This window comes from Rhopilema esculentum, chromosome 15 (genome assembly GCF_057945365.1).
Source record: "Rhopilema esculentum isolate cy_ngs chromosome 15, ASM5794536v1, whole genome shotgun sequence".
Classification (NCBI taxonomy): domain Eukaryota; kingdom Metazoa; phylum Cnidaria; class Scyphozoa; order Rhizostomeae; family Rhizostomatidae; genus Rhopilema; species Rhopilema esculentum.
The window spans coordinates 8,332,911-8,357,694 of record NC_142829.1 but is presented as its reverse complement, the minus strand read 5'-3'; the positions used below and the strand labels follow the sequence as shown (position 1 = coordinate 8,357,694).

Here is a 24,784-nt window from a genome sequence, read left to right as displayed (position 1 = left end):
TAACTTAGAATCATCCTGTTCTTCACACCAAATAACATTAGAATTAAATAGTTTAGGTACAAACTTAAAATCGCTGGTCTTTCTTCAGGTCATAAATTAAATTCAGAGAACTCCTTAAAATTTTTTTGGAATGAATGATTTACTGTAGCGCATAGCACTTGCCTCCACGAAATTATGTTTTGTTTTCTGATATTCGGAACTAAACACGTTTGGAGCAGCAATCAATGTAACAATGCTGGATGCTAATGTTACCACAAATTTAATACAAGGCTGACAATGAACTGCACACGGGAACTGTGTACTTCTGGATTGCTTAAAATAGGACAGTTCTAAATTGCTACAGCGAGTTTCACGTTAAATTCGATCATCAGGCAACCCGCATTAAGCTTTTAACTCCGAGTAGCAACTTAGACCCGCCTTGTTCTTTGCACTAAAAGCGTGTACAGCTCTGGCTATATGGCATCGAGCACTTTATGACAGACAGGTAAACGTAAATTTTCATTCATTGGAGGATACGTATCTCGATTTCAACATGTTTAATGTGAAAGGTCGCACAGATACCGGCTGCATAACAACAGATTTTTAGTAATGTTCAGGGTTAATCCTATATAAAATATGACATTTCAAACCATACTGGATTAAGAAACTTTATCAAAGGGTTGGACTGGGGTTAATCTCAATATTAAGTAATGCCAAATCTTTTTGCAAATAGGAAAACTTGTGAATAAATACATATCATCTAGCAGGCGATACAAATATTTGATATTTGTATCGCAAAAATAACAAACACCCGATACAGCTATATAATTGTAACTACCTGAGGCTGTCATGAAATTTTATCTAAGGGGGAATAGACTACAACAAAGCCAAGTCTAAAAATTGACAAATCACAGAACCAAAATAGTTTCAATGCAATTGATCATTCAAAACATTGAATATAATACTTCCAGCCTCGTGATGTTATTGTTTATAATCTGGTTTACGGCATCAATGAATAAAACAGTTGTAATCTCGTAGATTCTTCTCAGTTGGACTATATAAATCCTGATAATCGCAATAATCTTGCCAACTTACGTTTTCATTCCTGTGTCTCAATATAAACAATATGAACATTCCAGAATTGTTTGTCTTGGTATGTCATTTAAGCTAAAGTTACTCTTGAGTCTATTTCTTCTGCTCTTAAATCCCCTTTCCTTGAACCATTGAAATTCCTGAAACTGAAATCAAGTAACAGCAGCATTAACTTTAATACACATTTGGCAAAAGCACAAGATATACAGGTTCCATATTTGTAAAACACAAAAGCAAAACATTCGTGATGAAACCTCACACAAAATCTTGGTGTTAGCTTGTTATAAATTATAATGAATAAGTAGATGAATCCTTGAAAATTAGGGTGTAAAGAGTTGCATGTAGAATGTGTTAAGAACACAGGAAAACTTTAATTCTTGTTGGGACATAGTGACAGTCCATATTCACGATTATCGCGAAAAAAATACCAATACTAAACAGGTGCTTATTTATCCCCACTGTCGAATTCACGTTATTTCCAGGGAGCAATTCATTTTTGCTATTTGCCACATGTAACTGGAAAGTGTCGGTAACATCTTACATATATTAGTGCAGGATTTGTCTATAGACTACAATAAGATAGTTTTATCCACTCAGGGTAATGGTTTTCTGTTTCCAAATCCTTGCTTCCTCCAGGTAAGCCAACAAGATGATGTCCTGGGTCATTTTTAAAATGACAAAAACCATGCAATATGAAATCCATGTAAAAAACAGTTCCAGACCTGTGTCTTCTTATCACGCCGTTTGCAAACAGATCGTATTTTTAGTTGCAGTTTATTTTAGGCTTTAGGCATTTTATCGACAAAGCAGGTAGCATTTGATAGGAACAATGCGTGATTTTTAAGATTAGCGTGTCTTATGAAGAAGCTTGGGGTTGATTCTATTTAGACATCCATCAGACAATTTGTAGACAATTTGAAAGAACAGCGCCTTAACAGTTTTGAATAATATTAAATTTAAAATGTGAACAGACAATAGATAATAAAAATAATAAAACAACAAAAAGTAAAGCAATCGAAAAGTAGAGGAGAGAACGAATCGTGCCATAAAAAACACACAGAGACTCTGGCTACCTGCAGAAACATGGATTGACGAGAAGTGCCTTTGTAGGCCATATTCTTCATCAAGATATTGCTTCGCGACTTAATCTCCAGGCAGTAAAACTAAAATCCGTGGAAACCTTTCAATTATGAACACCCCTTAATAACGAAAAACCAACTTTTGGTGCAAAAGATTGTCCCTGTGGTCAAGGCTTGAACAGGTAGGCTTCAAAAGCAACTCATTCCGTCTACGGCGTACAATAACGCCCCATAACTGTCCGCTTTATAAAGGTTTCACTCTAGATACAACAGCTTTAGTTTGCTTGATCAAGATAATGCAAACGAAACATTTAGCAAAATTAAGCGAATTTTATACGCAAGCCTAAAAGCGAACGAATATCTCATTCAGCGATATTAATCTTGCAGTGCACAAGTGGCTGGGTTTATGTTTATTTTTATTACATACAAGATATTTCGGTCGATCTACAAGCTTCCTAACACACTAGCAGATGAAGTTTATACACAATCTGAGGCGAATCTTCTTGCAAGCGTTACTAGCAGTGTAGTTAAGAGATCAAAAACAAGAATTGGAAGAAATACTCACATGACCTCGTAGCGTGCCATCTCGGTAGCTGAAACAGATGGTCTGGTTTCTTTTAAAGCCTCTGTGATGTCATCATTAGATATTTTCATCGAAAGATCCTCGTCCGAAATCTAAAAGGGTTAGAAGCAAGATGCAAAACTATATGAAATTTTTGCCTCTGTTAAACACTATGATATCAATGGCAATAGAATTTCAGCGATATCAACTATATAGATTTTGATAGCAATACTAGTGAATCATTGCAATTACATTATGAGTGTAAATTATCACTATTTCAAGTTACGCTGTTAAATTGGCGTTCTCAAAAACACTGTTTCCTTTACTTAGGCAACTTAACATTTCATTTCTTTCTGCTATAAAATCAATAAAGTTGAAATCAATTTATTATTTTTTCTTCTATTTGGCTACTGAGCTTCAAAATGATTTTTCTCTTGAAGAATGTTTGCCTTCAGTTGAACGAGATCCAAGATAAACGTTTTTTAGGAGCGTTGATTTTGTTACTAGAATGACGACATCTACATTATTTTAAACTTAGATCGCATTCTGCTACAGAAAAACGAGTCCCAGACTAACAATTATCTTTAAACACACCCCTCTATAAGAATTACAGAATCGGAAAATCTTGTATTGAAATTAAAGAAGCATGAATAGTAAGTTGAATTCTTAACATTTTGTATTTTGCATATAAAGCAAAAAGTATAGGCTACAAAACAAGAGTGGAAACATACAACAACATACAGTACTTTAACCGTTTCAAAACTACTTGGTCACAAGACCGAACAATGATATTAGTCAACAATTGTACTCCACTAAAGCCACTGACGTCAAACCATTGATTGAAAAATCCTTTTAATAACCTAAGATTGAGCGCAGATCTGCCGAGAGAGGTTTCTACAAATGCTCTGCCTCAGAGTTTGCTTATGCAAATTCTAGAGTTTCTTGCCAACTTTTTGTGTACTCAAATCAAATTTTGGATTTCCTGGGAATGGAAGGTCATTTTATGCATTTAAATCTACTTTATACCTTTAACCGTGGTTATCTTCAATTTGCACATTTCTTAGTGCATAACTAACATAACTTTGAAATATTTGCATCAGTTTACCTTCATCTTTTCAGGACTTTGAAGAGCTTTAGCAATAATCGTCGGGTGCTTTTTGTGAATGGCAGTGAGTTGGGCGTTGTATAGTAGTGCTTTAATATCGGCTCCAGAAAAGTCTTCTGTGTTCTTACTGAGTGAATTGATGTCTATATTTTGATCCATTTCCAGGTCTATGCTCAAAGCCTTGAAAATCTCAACTCGGTCATGCTACAAGAGACAAAGTGGTTTCAGATTACAACGCCATTTTGACTGTGACTGTGACAGAGAAGTACAGCGACAACTCCAAAGCTAGCATGTCATTACTGTCAAATTCCTTTTTATTCAGTTTCATAGACGATTGCCTTTGCTTTGTAGGAGAAAAAGTCCTTCGACTGAAACCCAAAAATGGCCACGAGAAAAATATTTTAATTTGGAGGCATAGGCCACTACAATTTCAAACAAAACATCAAAGCTGATTTTGCATTCTTGTTTACTTGTTATAAAGATATCTACTATGGGAATTCTCCGATATCACCTTAACATAACTTTATTTATATCAATCAAACAGTATATTTAAATGTAAAAGCGTGAAGTTTATTGAGCTTTTTTATAATTCATAACTTCGTAACATTGGATTTTACAACGTCGATAAAAATAAAACTGTCTCAGTAAATAAAGATTAAATATCTTGCGAATTTTGACACCAAATATTTATGATCGGTGCTTCATTTTAGGAATTCAATCTGCTTTATAAACATTTTGTAAGCAACCAATATATGCACAATTCTCCTGCCAAACGCCAGCCCTATTATCAGTTGATGGTATCTTGTCTTTCGATTGGTATATAGGTATCTCGAAAAGTAGGTAGAAAGGTACCTCGGAGGAGTAAGATTGCTCGGTAGAAAAGAGTAGTTATGTAAGTACCTTGGAAAAGTAGGTAGGTAGGTAGCTCGGTAGAGAGAATGCGTATATAAGCACCTTTGAAGAGTAGGTAGATACGTAAGTAGGCAGAGTGGGCTACAGTTCGTCTGAAATGGATAGGTTACGTTGAAATGCATGAAGAGATTTAGGCATTTCGGTAGGTCATCTTTCTGCTAAAGAATGTTGCGAAAAATCTTGGGAAATTTATTTCTAGCCCTGGTATTCTAAACTAATCATTTTGAATGTCACACAATTTCATTGACATTTATTGCCTGGACCTGTAGAATATTGAACAAACAAATACTTAATTGTCATAAAAAAATGCTTTTTCAATTATAAATGCATAATTGGTGCTCGTAATGATATTTCTCATTCAATCGTTATTTTACAAAGGTACGATATTTGCCCGGTACATACCGCATTTGGCATTGGACAGTATACACATTTATCAAGACGGCCGGGCCTTAATAGAGCCGGGTCTATCAAATCCGGTCTGGAGGTGGCGGCAAGCACAAAAACTTTCTCTAACTTCTCAACGCCATCCAATTGAGTAAGCAATTGATTAACGACACGATCAGTTACTCCTGTATTGTCATGGCCTCGTTTTGGAGCAAGTGCATCGAATTCATCGAAGAAAAGTATGCATGGACTGGCACTTTGAGCCCTGTGATTAGAAATAACGAGAGGAATTTGGCTGAGAAATAAATATGAATCTTCGAAGTATAAAGGTGAATATTCATGTCTAAACAGCATCATTCATTCTGTGTATCAACAGGTCCTGGCAAAAAAGCTACACTTTCACGGATAGCAACGCATCCAATGGTGATATTTAATAGAAATTAAGCCTTTTCAAGAATTGCAGATGAAAACAAATTAAAATAAATACGAAAGAATGAGTAATTTTCCAAAAGGCATATTCAAGATTCCAAAAGCTGCTAACATCAAATAGGCAAAACGGATTTCATAGACTCTAGAGTTTGAAACGTAAAGTTCATCATGAAGAAATAAAACATGTATGCAGTTTAAAGAACACTAAGTCTTCGGACCCAGGGGGAGGGTACTCAAATATATTCAGGATAAGATTCCCCGATAATTGTTCTTCCTTCGGCACAAGAGAGTTTGCAATTTCTTTTCTTTCTTTGAAATTTTCTCACATTCAATACCCAATAAATGAGCCACGGTGTAATGAACCAAAAAAGTATTTTTATATACTACTGACCCAAAAAATGGATGTTGCTCAACTTCTAGACCATAAAAAAGTAACCCGAGCGCTCCTGTTCTAACAATATATGAGTACTCCCCCTTGGTTTTAAAAACCATATTACTTTGAAAATAAAGGTCACATCTAATACCTTGCAAAAAGGTCCCTGACGTTTTGTTCACTGCTGCCAACATATTTGCTTAACAGTTCGGGGCCTTTAATACTAATGAAGTTCATGCCACACTCTTTGGCAACCACTCCCGCCAGCAATGTCTTCCCTGTCCCGGACGGTCCATATAACAGGACACCGGACCGCATACGGAACGGGCATTTAGAAAACAAATGATCATACTGGAAAGTTGAAGAGAAAAATGTCTGTGAGTGCTTCAATAGATGCATAATGTAATACCAAATCTCTATCTGCCAAATTCGTGAAATAATCTGATAAGCTGGTAACACGTTACTGTAGAATGATCAGGGTACTTTTAGCTTAGCTGTGAGGCTACGAAATTACCAATAGATTTCCAAGTGGTCTAGGACTTCTTCTTAATTAAATCCACGCTCGAGGTACCTTGGTTTTTCAATTGAAGTAAAGGAGATTAAAAGGGGAGTCCAGGCTAACACTGGTGCCTAACAAGATCAAACCACTGTAATGACTTAAGTTGCAAGGTTGCACGTCTATATTATTGCGATAATCTTTAACCCATATTCCTTAGGATTTTACATTAAGAGTAAGAATTACTACAAGATGCATCATAGGATCAGCAATAAAAATAGCATTGGCGGACTATTTCTTAGAAAGTCTGTCAAACCTTCATTGGCCAAACAAATGTTTCCATAAGTACTTTTTTTGCTTCGACAAGGCCACCAACGTGATTCCAGCCTAGGTTCCCTGGCGAATGTAATTCTATGCCGTGTAGCCCAAGAGGTTTATAGCCATTACATCCTGTCTTGAAATCATCAAGGTCGAGTGCACGAATCACTGAAGGTTGCAGGAGAGAAAAGGTAAAAGAGGCCTGAAATCAGTTATACGATATACATTTAGACATATAGCATCGGCAACAATAGGCATCAACAGCATCAGAAACTAAAGGCATAAGCATCAGCCACAAAATTCCCCTTAGCAATTGCCATTTACACTAATGCTACGTTACTCTTGCCTGAAAACCTCTTATTTGGGCTTCTTGTCAAATGGATTCCAGGTAGCTTCAGAGGTTGATGAACACTACTTAGGCCCCATTGTAGAAACAATACTTTTTATCTAGCGTTTAATACAGCTGATGCATTTGAGGGTAGGGGTATTGCAATCCTGTATGCAAAGCGGTCAATAATAGCTCTCATAAGGAATAGTAGACCTGTTGAGCTCTGACCGTTCACATTCGGAAGATGGTACCTTCCTGGAAGGAAGAACTACCATACATGCCGCTTCGTAAAAAAAGACAACAAACCTATTTGCATAAAGGCCACGTTACATGAAAGAATATTCAACAAGAAAAATACCATTTTAAGAACAATTAATTCAAACTAGTTTGACAATAGAAATGCGGATTTGTACGGATGTGAGCTCTTTTCTGTGCTTTGGTATGCGAGTTGAGCAACAAACAGGAGTGAAATTGATACCGGGAAATGTTCTTAAGATCATTTTAGAATATTCTTGCTAGAAAGAAATGCAAAAAATATAGCCCCAACTTGCTAGGGTAGCAAAATTACGTTCAAGACGTTATTATAAGTTCCTTTTTCACATAGACCGGAACACAAGGCTGTCGTATGGTCTATGACCGTGTGGAAGGCCAACAGAAAACGAATAAAAGTGCCATTCTCGAGTCCCGCGTTATTTTTTTCTTGAAAAGGCTTCCAAAGCTTATGGCTATTATAAGAAGGTAGACCTAGCCAACCACCCAGACTGGAATCGACGGGGCGTCCACCATATAAATAGGTCAGAGAGAGTTTACTCTTTCTTGACAAGGATATTCTATCAATGAAAAAATGAGGTGATAAGATCATTCTTTGAAAAATTCTTCATCGGAATACAAGCAAGAATGATAAAATAATATCATATTTTTGTTGAATATTCTTTCGTGTAGCCGGGCCTTAAAACACACTTCTATTAAATCTTTTATGTTGAAGTTGTTTCTACTTTTGTGTAATTCTGGAAAAAATGCCACATTATGTGGATTTTCTGGACTGGATGTGTTTAGCACATTTTCCAGGTTTATGGAAATAGAAACCATGACATTAACATAAGACAAAATGAATCTTCCAGACAACCTACTGGTAGAAAATGAAAAACGAGAGTCTGGACTAGAAGCAAATAATTTGAGGTCCAAATGTCCATAAGATTAAACTGCTTAATCTTCCCTGGATCATATTGACATTTTGTGTTACATAAGGATCAATTTTACGGTCAACCGATCCCTTGTCGTTTTCTTGACACATGCTTTAAATAAATTATTGACTGGAAACCTCAAGGCAAGTGAATCAAAAGAACGTTTTTTAACCCGCTCATTTATTATAGACAAAACATTGAGCCTCTAGTCACTTTAGCGACCGATTGAGAAAGAGCAGTAGCATCTGCTGAACAGCATTCGGCAACATTACTAGAGTTTTTGGCTCGGTTACCACCCAAGCGTTGTTTTGGACGGGACCGTGCCATTTTGGTTCAAACTTTTGACCCATGATTCCGCAAATGTCTGAAAAAAATTTGATCTATAATTTCGGAAATATGATGAAAACTATACCCATAATTCCGCAAGGCAAAGAACATTTTTCAAAACACAACTAAATCATCAAACAAATTTTGTATTCCTTTTACCCGAAATCTCAGATTTCATACTTTCATTACAAACTGGACATTTATTTTGTTAATGCTAAATTTCCCATTCCTTGTTAATCCTAATAATTTTGCAGGATTTTCCCATAACTCTGCATGGTGCCCATCATTCTGCATTTTTCTTCAAATGGTACCTATTATTCCGAAAAATTTGAAAACCGATACCAATAATTCCGCACCTTTCAGAAAAAGTAACCCTAAATAATGGCATGTCCCCGTACCTCAAAAGCAAATTTGTGACACACCATGGGCAGTCCAGTTTGTGACACGCCTCGAGCCCGCGATGCGCGACACAGTATGTCGCTGCTCTGCCATTTACTCACGAGGCTATGTTTTTAATTCCAGCCGAAAGTCGTGCTACACAAAATCATCTTCTCGCATTTTACATTGTGTGCAGGAGTGCCATCGCAGCATCCGTCACAATACGCACCACCCTAATATCACTACCAACTTTCGTCTATTCCAGAATATCTAATCAAGCAGAATGTTCTTAAAAGTATTGTCCTCAACTTGCCTCGATTTGATTAAACCTCTGTTTTACATCGCGTTCAAACAAATTTCGAGCTGACTGAATTGTACTTGTTGTTTGACTAGTGCTTGTGCTGAAGTGCTATAGCTAGAAACTTGTTGTTGAGATGAGCCTAGTCCTAATTGTGCCCACATTCCATTCGCCAACAAATGAGCATCAACAATCACATATGTCCTTTTAAGCTAACACACCAGTAAGGATAAAATAAAGACAAAGACAAGAAATGAAAAGAAACAGCGAGTAGGAAAGATTAAAATCTAAAACAAGCGAAAAATACCAACCAGAGTTTATTTTGCTTTTCATTATAGATGAGTTCTTAGCACGCTTCAGAATGGTCTCTAAATCAGCAGGAAGATGGCCTTCAGTTAATGCCGCCATTTTCCTAATGAATAAGATCATTTAGGTTATAATAAAAATCGAAAGACATACATTAGAAATAACATGCTGTGTGTACAACAAGACAGCTCTTGGTCGCCATTACGAGTTGGAGGCAGAATGCGATTACTGGAATTTGCCGTTAATTTCATTGGGCCTAGCAACTTTGAAACATTTTGTTGTACCGGGCATTGAGCACTTTTGACAAACCAGCCAAGAGCCCTCTTATCATGACTAGAAATGAAATTAACTTGAGCAAACAACTGCTTAATACAGTATTGCGGTTCGAAGATTAACAGTTGGAAAAGTCAAGAATGGGCAACAACGAATAGAAGAATGAATAAAGATGACTAAGGAACAAATGAACAACATAAGAGCTGTCAAAAAGAGTTTTTTCACAGTTATGTCTAGGCACATGAGACGGAGTGAAGTTTCAAAGTTAGATATAACCTTTTAAAATCATCATCATGGTGAAACTAAGGAGCTATATTCATTGGCCGTATTCGAAGAAAATTACGAGCTCTAAAGAAGTTGTGGCTGTACGGTAAAAGGAAATACGGGAAATAACATTCGTAAATTATTACAATGCACCGGGCTTTCTTAAGAACATTTTAGGACTTAACTAGTCCACTCAACAACTTCTTGCTTCCAAAGCAATCAATAAAGAAGCTTTTTAAGGTACAATCACTGCCAAAAGTCTTGGAACACAAACGTAGGTTTTCAAAGGCAAATTCAGCCATCCCCCTCTCCCCCTAGGAACAATGGTGATTTACTATAGAAAAAAGAAAGGGGTTATGGAGTACGCTTTTTCTTGTGGATTGTTTGATATTTTTTCATACTTTCAACATTGTTTTGGGGGGAAAGGGGGGCGGAAGTGGTAGTATTCAAGAAAACAAATGAAAAATAGAAAAGCACAGCGCAAAGTGTTAGGTGTTCCAAGTAATTTTGGCAGTGATTGTAGATAATAAGAACGTAGCTTTACAAAGACTTCCGGGCAATACCACAAACTCTAACCAAAGTATTTGTCCTGCTTACTTTTGCGTACTAATACAAATATATACGAACGCGAGTATGAATCACATGACAAAATTTTCCTATTTGATTTATCGATGAGATTGATAAAAAGCCTCTTACGTACACACAAAACCGCTGGGAAACCGAAATATAAGGCGTAAGTAAACTACCAACAAGGAAAGGCCCCCTCATCTATCAATCATTTCTTCGAGAAACATTCCTGAGTGTCTCCACGGACATATATTTACCCTTCCTGGGTGTTTCACCTAGCATCATTTTTGGAATAGACTTTGAGATCATTGTGAACGGCCACAGGGTTTTTATGAAGATTCAAGCCCCCTGTAGTCTCGTTTTTGTACTGTAGTTTAAAGAAGGGTATTGTAAATTCTTTAGGAGCATAAAAAATCCTTTTTCTAATGGACAGATAGCACACACATGATCAGTGCAAGCTCTCAAAACTATTTGCAAGTCACATCTTGACCAGCTCCTCAAGATATCAACACTGCTACTAAGTTATTCTCTATCCCATTGAACTTTTGCTTGCTTATCAAATCCTATGTAAGTTTTCAAAAGCCATCTGGTATCACTAAATACCAAGAGAACGGTTGGAGAGTTGCATCTTCATATCGAAAGTAACACTAGAGAATATTGAACAATAGAAAAGATTGTGTTCAATACATCTATGAGCACCTTTGAGGTTATATTTAGGACATCTTTAAGCTTATGTTTTCCTGAGCATCTTGGCAAAACCAAGCAACTCACAATTGACTAATCGGTGGAAACCAGCGCCATGATATTTAAAATCTAACAAAGAAAAAAGGTGCAAAACACTTACTTGACATCAGCAGGATTTGTAACTACATATGATAATCGCCTCACAATCTTATACAAAATTTCTTCTCTCGCTGCTTCGTCAGGTGGATGAAGAACGAGTGAACATTCTATAAAGTGCCAACCAGAAGGAGTACTGAAGATTTCATGCAAAGAATTTTTGCTTTTGCTAACAAGAATCGTTGCAACTAGGCTTGATGAAATCATCTCTCTTCGCAGCAAATCTTTTAAACCTAACAAGATAAAAGTTTCACCAACTCCGGACGCATTCATTTCATTTAGATTGATTCTTTGAACCGATGTCAGAAAAACATTAAAATCTAGAGAGAAGGATGCTCGCCTCCCTCCGAACATCCCAAAATAATACCTGAACGCTGTAGTGAAGAATCCCCTAAATCACTATACCTGACCATAACAAACTTTAAATTCAATTCCTGATTTTCTTAATAGCTTGAAAATAACCATACCTTTGAGTAAATTGGCAATTTTTCCTATTTGCTTGGAAATAACTGTAGTACTAACAAAATTAATTCTCTTTAAAACCACTTTAAAAAGAATTTGAAGTTCACTTTGGGGTAGAGTTTTTATGCTCGCCCTTTCTGTCAGCATACCCCTAATTACAAGACACAAACTACAAAGACTTTAGCTTCGATTTTCCCTCTAGTTATCATCAGCCATTAAAAATGTCAAAGTATAAAGGAAGGGAGAAGAATGATCCTTCAAAACAGTCATTCAATTCATTTGTTCCAAATGAATTTTTTCACGGATACAAAAATACAAAGATAAACTTAGATAAGAAGGAATAACCTTCAGCAAGTTTGGAATGATACTGAACGGTTGGCTCTGCATCTTTGACCGGGTCAGGTTGCTTGATCAAATAATCAACGTCATCAAAGACAACGATTGAAGGCTGCCGCCATCTTGCCTCCTCCATAGCTACTTGCATCCTGCGCAAGATCGTTTCTGGTTTCTTGCCTTTGAAAACATTATCAATTGTATATGACAAGATATTAATGCAATACTCGCGGTACGCGTAAATATGCAAGAAGTGATAAAGAATTTTTGAAGTGCAAAAGAAAACCTACTTAAGTATCGGTAGATAAAATGTTAGCTAGAAGATGGAGAAAAGTCAGATCAGATCGTGGTGAAAAATCATATAGATCGTGGAGGAAAGTAAGCTGGATCGTAGAGCCAATTTCTATACATTTTCGTCTCATAAAAATGTATATAGTTTAACGCAAGAAACGGAATATCTTAGGGAATAGGAGAATAAATCAAATATTTTTTTGTTATTTTGGAAAATCATAATCTTGCAGCCTGTACAGCAATGAAATTTCTTTAGACAGCGATGTTAAAAAGAATATGTGAGGATCATAGATAAAAGTGAGACTGCAGTAATGTCCCGGTGTCCGAATTGGAAGGTGCCTGTCATTATTAAGAAATGAAACATCACATTCATGAAGATAAAAAATGGGTTAGAACTAGTGATTTTAACCTCTTGTTTTACGAGATACTCTCTTCTCAAGACGGTAAAAAACATTGTTTCAGAAAGTAAAAATCGAAATATGCTTAAAACATGAAACCAAGATTTTTTGAAAGTTAAAAAAATACTATATCGTAACTTACAAGGAATCAATCTAAAAAGTTCTTTCAAATTAAAGTGTGCCTTTTGAATCGCTTCTGGTTGTGCAATAAGCTAATGTTAGAATAATGGGAAAAGACAATTAAATACTCTAATGCATAAAACATACCTCTTAATGAAATACAATCAATATTTTCGATGTGACAAAAGTATGGAGACTGCCTGACGGCATTGCATAGCTCCAGGGCTAGGGCCGATCGCCCACTACCATTGGCCCCGGTTCTAGAGGCAGCACATATCAACATTGAACCTTTGTGTGAGAAAGGCCTAATGTCTCTGTCCTTATGTGCAGGCTTCAATATGCTATTGAGATACGCAATTCCTCTTTCTATCATATCAGAAAATCCCCTAAAATATAAAACAGTATGTAAAAAGTTTTCAGTTTATGCTTTTGCTAATAACTCAACAAAAATAGGAAAAAATTAGAGTTAAAGAAATAAAATCTAGTTGCCAATGAGGAAACGGAAATTTAATTTGATGTAAAATCAAGAGTTTCACTTTGCAGTTAACATAAATAACGGTAATGAAATAATGTGATAAATGTATGAATATATGTACAGATATATATAAGATAATCGCAGACTTTATATTAAAAGTGAACAAGTATTTTTACCAAAGGGAATAAGGTATAAAGCAAAGAATAATAAAACGTAGAATTCAGCAAATTCATTAACTATAAATCATATACATTAACTAGATATAGATTTTATATAGAGAAATCCTATATATAAAAATATATATTTATATATATTCGGTCACTGGTGATTTTATGAGATCCAGTGTGTAATGCTGCCGAAGGGCAGCGAAAATTCTAAGAACGATCCATAGTCGTGTATGTGTGTTGTTTTAAACAAAGTTTTTAAACTCAATAAAGGTACCAAGTTACCTAAATATAGTTCATATCATTTATCAACAAGGACAGACTTTATCACTAGATTTAGATTAATCATAAACTTGGAAATATTTTTGGTTAGTTTAATTGTTTTTCGTAAATACAATTAGACCCCCCCCCCACTTTTTTAGACCCCCCACTTTTCTCAACGCTCCGCGGTGTCTGAATTCAACTAAACATTGGGGACTTACCCTAACTGATCCTCTTTGAAAAGCTTAAAGTTTTCCAAAATTCTATCACGATTCTGGTAATTTGCCAGCTTTTTAGCTTCTTCTTTCGTACGGAAATTTGCAACCAACGATGTTGCGGTCAAACTATCTCCGTTGAGAAAGAAATAACTGTGTTCTGAAGACTCGTTCTCTTTCGCGGTCAAAAAGTCAAGGGAAACCACTACAGCCGGTTCTAGGAAAAAGAGCGTGAGAAAAATTTTGAAATTTCCATCAGGTTTAATCTAATATCTTATTTTTATAACTTTTTCACCTGTTTTATGATAAAAAGATGATTTTATATTTAACTGCTCATATCACAAATTTAGGACAAGCCTTAAAAAATTCATTCAAAAAGATTCATGTGAAGAAGAGGAAATCATATTTTTGCCGATGATATAGGTTGCTATTTCTCGTGATATTGTATAATCCTGTAGAAAATTCCCTATCTAACTTTAAATTATCCGTTTCCAAAGTTAAAGATATAATAGAAAGCAAACTCAAAAGTACAGTTTGTGAACAAAGCAGGGAAAATGTCGAGTGATGTAGAAACAAATAAAACCAACTCAACGCGCAGCCTAAGAAAGTCCGGGACAGACAAAAATTATGTACCAAGCCTGCCATACTGATAGGTTGACAGATGTTCATTCTCGGGGTATGAAAATTTATCTGATTGGTCAATAAATATAAACAAACAAAATCTGATTGGTCATTGAAATAAACCTGTCATTCAGCAGCCAACCTCATCAATCAATCAAATCAATCAAAGTCAGTCAGAACAAATTCTGATTGGTCATTGAAATAAACCTGTCATTCAGCAGCCAACCTCATCAATCAATCAATCAATCAATCAATCAATCAATCAATCAATCAATCAATCAATCAATCAATCAATCAATCAATCAATCAATCAATCAATCAAAGTCAGTCACTGAGCTGTAAAAGAGTCTGAATTACCATTATATTTCTAACAGTAGACACACAAGAGCAGGAAATCTCTCAGGTGCACACAAATGCTTACTGTGGACCTTTACATTACGTGATGCTGGATACGAAAACATTACCTTCCAGTTTGTTAATTTCCAATATAGTTGAATCGTTCAATAAAATTTGGTCTTGATGTGACTGAATCCTTCGTTCTGCCCAATCTCGGAATATTTCAGTAACCTTTTCAGTGTCTAGGCCTGGTACCTTGAGCAAGATAAAAAAATCATATTCAACACAGCCAAAGAAGTTCCGAACGATCTTGACCTTCGAGAGAAAATTCATTACGAGAAAAATTAGAACGAAACAAGCAAAAAGTCCACTTCGGAAGCTGGCTGTTGAAGCAAACAGGTGCGAAAAAGGCACAACAGACGGTGCAAACTCTATAATGATACATTCAAGGTATTTAGCAACAAAACTCTTTGTACAATGAAAGTCTAACTACTAGAATGCCCTTATTTCTTCCAAAGTAACTATTGCAAGTGTCTTTGATAATTCGAAAAAATTTTAGTTTCCCGACAAATTTTTGGATAACTCGAAACGTTTGAATCTGGAGGCGTTGACAGCAGTTACTAAATTAGATAAGGGACACTATCCCCATGCTAACTAATCGTCACAAGTGTACAGCGAAACTAAAGCAGGTTTAGCGCAGTGTTTTGTTACATTGTTTAGGCGAACCAACAGTGTGTCCAACAGTATATTTGTAGATGATTCGACTTTAGGTTTCAGCTTTGGTGACGTTTCTAACCGGACAAGAGTATCGCAAATTTTGAGGAACATCATTAAAAATGTCGCAACTATTCCAATACCAGATATTGTATCTGCCCCTTCAAGTCCCTACAGACCCAAAATTTCTTGTCAATACCTGTGCAGACAGTTACCAGTAATGGCACTTAGCATGGAACACAATGTAAAATTGCGGGGCACCCTAATCTATACACCATAGCATGCACTATACACCACAGCATGCCTAAATATAAGAAGATCTCTTCTAAGAGTAAACGCTTGTAGGCATATATACCTCTTTGCTTAGGACATTGATGATAATTCCCAACATACTAGATGCATCTTTGTGCAAGCATTCAATCTCTGTCAGTGACCCTTGGTCTGCATTCAAAAATGCCATTACCTCCAAGCTAACAGCCATATTTTTCATTTGAAGTTGATCCGGAAACTGGTCGTCGTTTACAGGAACGATTTCAATAATAGCAGCTGTAACGGAAAGTACAAAGATAATTCAAGGCATTTTAGCTTTGCATGATAGAACCTTCTATTTACTGTAAAAATGTACCAGTGACGAAACAGATTTGTTGACAAAGGCAGAATGATAGCATGGACTTCAGATTTCTAGTCACGAGTAAAGTTATTACTTATTAGTAGATGAAGATGTAAATGCTTTCGAAAAACTTTATATATACCATTCAAGACACAGTTTTAAGTGCCCTAAAATGTAGCTATAGATGTCATGAAATTTAGGAATTTATAACTGGCCTCTGTTTGCCTGTCTCGAGTCAAGATAACCATATTTTAGGAAATGAAATAATTTCTAAGATAAATCGTTTTCTTAAAATATCTTATAGTCATGGCTTTTGATAATTTCAGAACGAACAGCTTTTTCTCTCTTGAAATTTTTTGAAATTACTGTGTCTAAATTTATGCCTAATTTAGCAAAGTTTTAACCAAAATATAAGTATATTCATAAGATTCTTACACTTTTCATTCTCTGCGACCGATGAATAATCTGAATTTCTTGCTTTGATCTTTTTCCTTTCATCTTTTTGTCTTGGAGATGGAATTTTTGTTATTTTCATAATCAGTTTGTCAGTCTTCTGTCTAAATACACAGGTGCAGTGACGTTTGATTGACTTGAAGGTGCTCATACTTACAAAACAACGAAAAGGATGGTAGTTGAGGGTAAATAAACTTCTACTTTGCGTGTCGTTTTTCCTAGGAACAACAGGATGAATTCTTAAAACGTCGCTAACGTGCTTTGTTTCGTTAATTATTTCCTGCCCAGTGCAAAAAGCTGTGGGTCTTGAATGTGTATTTGCATGAATAGTGTTTTCATTAAATTCTTTTATCTCTTCTGGACCTTGTTTCACTATGAAGTTCAATAACGACGAGAGAGTACTATCTGATTTCTCGCACATGGTAGTGGTCTTTGTTTGGAGATTTTTCTTGGATAGACCATCAAATTTTCTAGATATCTTTCTCTCGTCTCTGGAAATAACAGATTTCTTTGTAAGCTCCGGAGCAATATGGAGCTCTGTGAATTCTTCTAGATATCCAACTTTTACATTAGGATACACAGATTCTGTGAAAAAAGAAATGACATCGCGAAGTGCACAATTTAGAAAACATAGAACTTTCCAACATTAAGAATCACTTGTACAGACAATTTAGGTAAAACTTTCTCTAAAAGAGCCCTTTAAAATGGATTCTAAATCACTAGTAGGAACTTGCATTTTAAAAAGAAAGACCATGACTTTTAAATGGTATCGAATCTAAGGTCGCCTGTTTCCTACTTACAATATAACAATAATGTTCTTAAAGCATGATATTAAATAAAACATTTAAAGTGTAGGACTACATATCTGAAACAAAATGAAAGGGGAAATCTTAACAAATAGCTCTATCTTCTTCTATGTTAACAGTTTTCACCTAATCTTAGTTACATTAGAATAACTACTTCTCGCAAGTCGTTTCGAGAGACATGATATTGAACACTGTTTAAAAACCAATAGACAAGAATTATGTAAAATAATCAGAACGTGCAAAAACTACAGACAGATTAACAACTCTTGTCAAAAAAAGCATGACTGAAATTATTGACAAGCAGTTTCTAAAGATTAAATGTATTCTAGCCATTACTCCTCTTCTTGATCAAACTTTTGCCCGAATGAAACAACTGAATTGTAATAAAGAGCCTTACCAACTTTGGCATTCACAATAGCTGATCCTTTAAGAAATATAGGAAATTCTAGTGCAGAATAGGCAACTCTTATTTGGTCCAGAAGAGTTGCCTCTATCAGTTGGGTATTCAGCTCCTGTATGAAAAAAAAAGACTTCTGTATTTTGTATCTTGATAACCAAAGTTAAGAATTTCTTAGCTAAATTTTCAATCAAAAACTTTCTCAAAACATGCAGTTACTTCGGAAAATATAAGCAAGGCAGTTAAGAAATTAAACAAGTCTGGTACCTTAAAGAAGCTATTGATGTAAATTAATTTTTAAAGAGACTTCAACATAAAGATATGAGAAGGATTTACAAAAGTATGCAAACCTTTTGGCTGCTAATGATAACCGCTGTCACCAATTATGACTGAATATTATAAAATTGCGCTTGATTAAAAAAATTACTAGGATGATCCTGTCCAGAGTATGTTTATACAATTATATTTCCCAAAAAATTTGTGTAAACTTGGTCAATTGAAAACATTTCTAAATTCTTTTGACTTTAGAATGTTTAAAGTATTCTGAAAATTGCGTGGATAGAATTTGATAGGAAATTATTGTCTGATGCTAACGTAAATTATGAAAAACAAAGAATGAAAAATCAGCTGAAATAGTGATTAATTTGCTATATAACATATATTGATGCCAATACAACATACAAGTATTTCCCATTCTTGGTTCTTTATTGGAGCAATGAAGACCTTTTCCAAAGGAACAGCATTTGTGACAAAATAAACAAGAACCTGGAAAACAAAGGGCTTTTGCTTTAAGAAATCAGGGTTAACAATTTTCAATATAAAAGAAAATAACAATATTTTCGTGGTATAGAATTCAACCTCAAATGTTGTGTGCTTGTGTTTCTGATTAGCCTATTTCGATCCACAACTGAGTATACATATTTCTTAGCATAGTGTTTTGATCTATGTTCTGACGTTTTATACTCTGAATAGTGTCAGACAAAAAGCTTATGTACATTCTAAAATGTTTGCTTTTCAAAGCCATCTATAAAAGATACTCTAAGATGGTAAATATTGGTATGAATGATGAAATAATAAACTACAGAAGCACAAAGGATTAAAAAGTTTTGTACAAAAATGTTATCAAACAATAAAATGACAAATAATACTTCTGTGATACCGAGTCATCTCTCTTTAGAGACAAACAGTCTGCAAATCCTTTTCCTAAAAACAGCACTTGGTCGTCTGGGGAAATTTGAGTAGATTTATGAGGTCTCCAGGATGCAAAGGCAATGGCTCCAGAAGAACTTTCAATACCAACAATAGGCGGCTGCAAAATTTATATTAAATTAACATAAATATATATTAATTCTATATTAATATAAAATTAACATAACAAAATTAATATAGAACTAACCAACGAAAGATATGAAATGATGCATCTTTTCAAGCAGGAAGGATGGGAATTGAGCATAAGCAGGTATGCCCCTGACTTTATGCTCTTAGTAAGAAGGTCGAACAATTTTGTTCTGCAGATTATTTTGCCCTTTGCCCAAAATGAATCCTTATTCTTGAATTCAAGTTATGCCTCATCAAGGACTGTGGAGAATGTTACGACTGATGGAGCTGAACAGTATTAATTAGAAGCCAGTTGGGTCTGGTCTTGTTTTAAAAAATAGGTTTCTAGAGGGCTTGGAATCAACATATGTTCAAGAAAATTACATGTGTCCATGCTCAGAAGACTACCTGCAAACAACAGAAATGTCCATCTTAAGAATTACTGCTTAACTCATAGACTCCCATTGAATGCGTGGTCAATTGTGCTTTGTATCCCTATTCAAAGAAGCCACCTTCCAGCTCTGTATCCCCAGCAGGTGTCAAGTAAACAAATGAAATTAGAGTGTTCAGTCATAAATTCAAACTTTTGGGTTGTTCCTCAAATCCAATAAAAAAATGAAGTATTACAAAAGTATTTGTTAAAAATCTTTGCACCATGAATATCCTGCTGAGTAGACACAGCTGAAATAGAGAGATGTCATAAAATATGCTGTAAAGAGATCTAACAGTGAAATAGCAATTATGTTATAGCAACTCTACAAGCCCCGCCAGGTCCCTGGCCCCAGACATATTGCCCCCAAACCTCTTGTGACTCTCCTGTAGCAGCAACCAAGCAGCAAATGATTATGTGATAGAGTTTGGGTACATCCATGGTATCATGACACAAGCACAAAATGAAGATAAGAGAAATAGAAAAAAACAGCATTACCAATTTATCAGAGATTGTTGATGTGAATTGTTTTGCAATAGAGTTTGAGAGTTCAACAAAACAATGCCTGTTGTTTGGCTTGATGTGGATGGTGGCACAAAATTTTCTGTCAGCTGACATCTCTCCAAAAGAAGCTCTCTAAAATATATTGAGATCTCATGTCATTCCTGACAATCAAACCTAGAAAGAAAAGTTGAACAGAATGGATAAAAGAATGACATCAAAATACACAACAATGATTACATAGGGGACACCAGTATTGAGGTTGAGCTCAGAATTAGGAGGGAGGAATTTAATATTGGCAGGGGCTTAGTTAGGGCCACAATTGTAAGGGTCTCACAAAGTGTTAGAATAAAATTTGAAGTGCAATAAATGCCAGGGTACAATCCATATAGTCAATCCCCAAAGATTTTCAGCATGGAATAATGTTTATTGACATGGTGTTGGCATTTAAAAAAGAACCATGTGGCAACAGCTGAAATTTTGGTAAAATAGCATCTGCCACAGTGTTTTTCATAAGGAAAAAACCATGTGTGTGATTCAAACTCTTAGATATCTGGCTATTTCAGACCCCACTTACACTGTCCTATTAAGAAACGGAACAATGATGGCACTAAATTCAAATATTTTGTCAATGCGCAGTATAGTTATGACATAGCCTGTGATGCTAAATTTTTGATTTACAGAGAGCCTGTGTGCTTGAGTGTTTCTGCTGTGTACGTTCTAAGAAAATTGTTTGTTACAGGACTGTAGGGAAATATGGATTGATACAGTGGCATATATAAAGGGGATCAGAAGGGGTAAAAAACCCTTCACACAAAGACAGCATTTGTGGACTGGGCACAGACTAAACAAAGCATATCAAATGGCTAAGTAACAGCAAGTGATGTATTTTTTCAGAGAGCTAGTTAAATATAATTGCTTCTTTTCTTCCCTGCTCTGTTGCAACTAAAGCACACATTGAAATGTTTGGAAATGTTCTTCCGGAGAAGTATGATCTTCCTAGAATTAGAGTTACCAGATTGTTATCCGAGCAGAGCAGAGCGAATGTAGCTTTTCTCAGGAGTAATTCATTGGGATGCAGTTACACCCAGAGAATCTGCTTGCTCATGCATTCCTCTGAATTTCTGAAAATGCACCAGACCAGGATTTTGCACACGCATGCCCTGGCGCATGCCATCTCCTTTCGAAGAAAGCAAAATATTACACGCCTTCTTTTACTTTGAGAGCAAAATTCTTAATGATTGGATTTGTTGGTTTATAAGTCAAGTTTAATTGTTTATCCTTCCTTGGTACTATAACTTCATGCCACTTCAAAGAGGCTTAAAACCTTGTCGGGATTGGGGATTAAATAAAATTTTGACATAACGCATCCCCTTGGTATAACGAATCCCGTATATAATGAACTCTCTTTAATACAAACCTTATTGTAGGTCCCTTCATCATAATTTTCCTCGATATGACAAACTTTTCTATGAATTTTCACTGTTATTCTGGTCTACTTATTCCTGGTGTATATTTTTAACTATTTCTCAAGGGAATCATTACTTTCATCGGCAAAACAAACAATGGCAAATATGAAATTTTCATGATGCAAAAATGGAGAAGAGATTTGTGCAAAAGTTTATACCTTTTCAAGGCTTTATGCTATTTCAGTGAACAAATCCAAACACAGAAGACTATAACATACATTTTTGCCTTTGTATTTTAAGAGGAACATCAAATGTTGCAATTAAGATTTTCATTTTTGCTCGTTGATTTTGTGAAAGTAGCGGATTTGCCAATTATCTGATAAAAGTAGCAAATTTGCAGATTTCGCTATCCCCCTACAGCCCCCTCTTTAGACTTCGCTGTGCTTTTGATCTAGTTTTTGGAGACATTTAATTTAATGAAAAATAGCCCACCAGAGAGGTACATAAACTAGCTGTCATGCTTGATAACCGAGGGACCTCAAGGCACGGATTCACTCGCAAGAACGGTCATTACAACCTGATGAGCGCCAAGCCCTCAATGATTCTACTAAGGATTTATTATTGAAGCTGATGAAAATTACTCATAACATAGCAAACATTTTTCTGTACTTGTAGTGCCATTTTTTGCTGATGTATCAAATAAGTTCATAAAAATGGCTTTGACAAAAAGCAAACATTTTATAACATATTGGCTAAAATCTTTTTCATCTGACACTCAGATCGTAAAATGTTAGAATGAGAGTCCAAAAAAACATAATGAAACATATGTACCCAGTTTATACTTCTGTAGAAACTTGCTCAAGTCTTCAGAAAAAACACGTTTTTGTAAAAAATTAAGTTTTTTCATCAAATTTTTTTATTTATCAAATTTTTTTTGTTCAAAATTTTTCCGCAAATTTATTGCTGTAATCATTATTGTCTTGGCAATTTGTGTGTAGACATATTATGATAACAATAAATTTTTGTCACACGCTAATCGCACGCCTGCTTTTTTTTCTCACAAAAGCCTAAAATGTGATTATTTTCATATCACTTCCAGAGAGCAATGATTTTCATGTATTAATTTGACTGATGATGATGGCATCCTTCAAAAAGAGTCTCCGTAACAGGAATCAACTAGGAAAAAAAGCTTTTTGAAGAAGCACAGTAAGTGGGAAAGGAAAAGTTTATTGGGCTACGCTCTGTGGACCCTACTTTTGCCCTATGTGACAGTCTCGATTCATTTTGGATCTATTCCTGACCTTGGGATCCCATGACTGCCCAAACACACCCATTCACAAAACTCACCCATTTTTGCCAGGTAGAAACTACTTTTTTAGAAAATAGATTCGTTTGATTGACATTAGTTGGATTGGATTATTTTACTGCTCTAGTGTCTCTAATAGACGGGCCCCCTGTGTATTAATTTCAGAAGAATTTGCCCTCTACCGATCGCTTATTAGCACCCACCTTCTGTTAAGTTTTACAAATCAAGTCATTTGATTTTCATTATTCATTGCTTTCCATAGTTTTTTTTGTAAAATTTCAACTGTGCAAAGGAAACCAATGATTTTTGACTTGGAAGTTAAAAGCTGTAAATTTGATTTATCTTTGTATGATTGCAATTTTCTCTTAAACTATGCAAGAAACTGAAACCAAATTTTGACACGTATTCTAAAAGGGGGAGGGGGAGGGGGGGAGGGGGAGGGGGAAGACCCTTTTGGCTTAAGCAATCACAATATAATTTTGATTAATTCCAGCAAAACATCAAAGAGTTTTCGGGTTTTCCTTACGCTGACATTACCGCGTATACAAGCACGAAGTAATATGGAAGATTTCAGGCTTTGCCTACGCCAGGCTAGGGTACATAAAAACTCAGGGACCAGTCCTGCCATATATAAATATGGCGGACACGGCCTCGATTCGATACAATATAGGGTTTACTCAAAAAACTGAAGGGAAGAAGCAGGAAAAAGGAAACAAACCTCATTCATGAAATAATTAAATCTGTTGTCTTTCCTTTCACCTGGTAAAAACCAAGTTACGTTAGCTGATATTATATAAAATCCGGACAATAATTGACTCGCAGTTAGGCCCTTGTTTATAGAGACAACTCCTTCGCAGTTTCGCGGTCAAAGTCAAAGGGCTCCTCCACAGTCGATCAAATATACTTTCCTCCACAGTGGCAGGGAGGGAGAAAGGGATCGAGAAATCGTGAAGCTACGGACAATATTATTTTCTTCCGCAGTTCCTTTTTTCCTTTTTCCCTCCCTATCTCCCTCCCAAATAGTCTATGCGGAGGAGAGTAGGTCAAATAGGGAAACAGTTCTGCTTTTTGGAGACCCCTTTGGCTTTCTATCGTTACCAGTATTAATTTGTCTTTAATTTTTGGTGCTTTTTCTTCATTGTAAGTGCTAATCTAAGGTGACCAGAAACAATAAGGCATTAGTCTATCAACTCGATGTTTTAGTGTGATACTGCTAGTGTAAGACTAGAGAATTAATAATAATCGCAATTTAAGTAATCGCAATTTCAGCAACCAAAATAGCTGTAATTTTAGCAACTATCGTCTCAAAAATTTTCTCCGGACCCCTTAAAAGAGTCGCCTTCGGCGTGCCTTGTTTTTTCTTTCGTTTTCACTCGGGGCCCAGAAATCCTCTCCGCGGCCCTGATCGCCTTAAACTTTTGGAGTTAGCTAGAGTTATAGTTAGTATTGTGAGCACGTACACTTCGCTCTTGTGAAAGCCATAGTGGTACAAGTCCTTTAATGATATGCGTTTGAGAAAATTATATCTGTGTTCATTCTTGGTGTCATTCTGAAGTTTTGCCGAACATTTAGCTCGGAGCATGCCGTAATAATTTAAAGATTTACAAAAGTGTGAAATGAGTCTTTAAAAATAACCTAGGATAGTATTTTGAATATCACGTGATAACAATA

General features: G+C 35.6%; 1 protein-coding gene across 1 annotated transcript; it reads right to left on the bottom strand.

Annotated features, from left to right (window-relative positions):
* Window position 1: 1 nt before the first annotated feature.
* Window positions 2-23,975, bottom strand: LOC135685152 (peroxisomal ATPase PEX1). The gene is made up of 19 exons (XM_089112774.1): window positions 23,832-23,975; window positions 20,396-20,533; window positions 19,310-19,459; window positions 18,832-18,915; window positions 18,151-18,265; window positions 16,930-17,532; window positions 16,240-16,430; window positions 15,299-15,425; window positions 14,220-14,430; window positions 13,246-13,484; window positions 12,302-12,469; window positions 11,499-11,727; window positions 9,556-9,656; window positions 6,728-6,897; window positions 6,067-6,266; window positions 5,132-5,378; window positions 3,818-4,021; window positions 2,716-2,825; window positions 2-1,217 (listed from the first exon to the last, which is right to left on the bottom strand). Exons 1-19 carry the CDS (start codon window positions 23,838-23,840, stop codon window positions 1,142-1,144), a joined length of 3,372 nt encoding a protein of 1,123 aa, XP_088968900.1. The 5' UTR covers window positions 23,841-23,975; the 3' UTR covers window positions 2-1,141.
* Window positions 23,976-24,784: the final 809 nt, after the last annotated feature.

Coding starts and splice junctions, on each gene's coding strand:
- LOC135685152 (XM_089112774.1), bottom strand. Junction 15,426..16,239: donor TCAATGTCCTAAGCAAAGAG/GTATATATGCCT, acceptor ATCTTGCTCAAG/GTACCAGGCCTAGACACTGA. Junction 6,898..9,555: donor GAAAAGCAAAATAAACTCTG/GTTGGTATTTTT, acceptor TGCAACCTTCAG/TGATTCGTGCACTCGACCTT.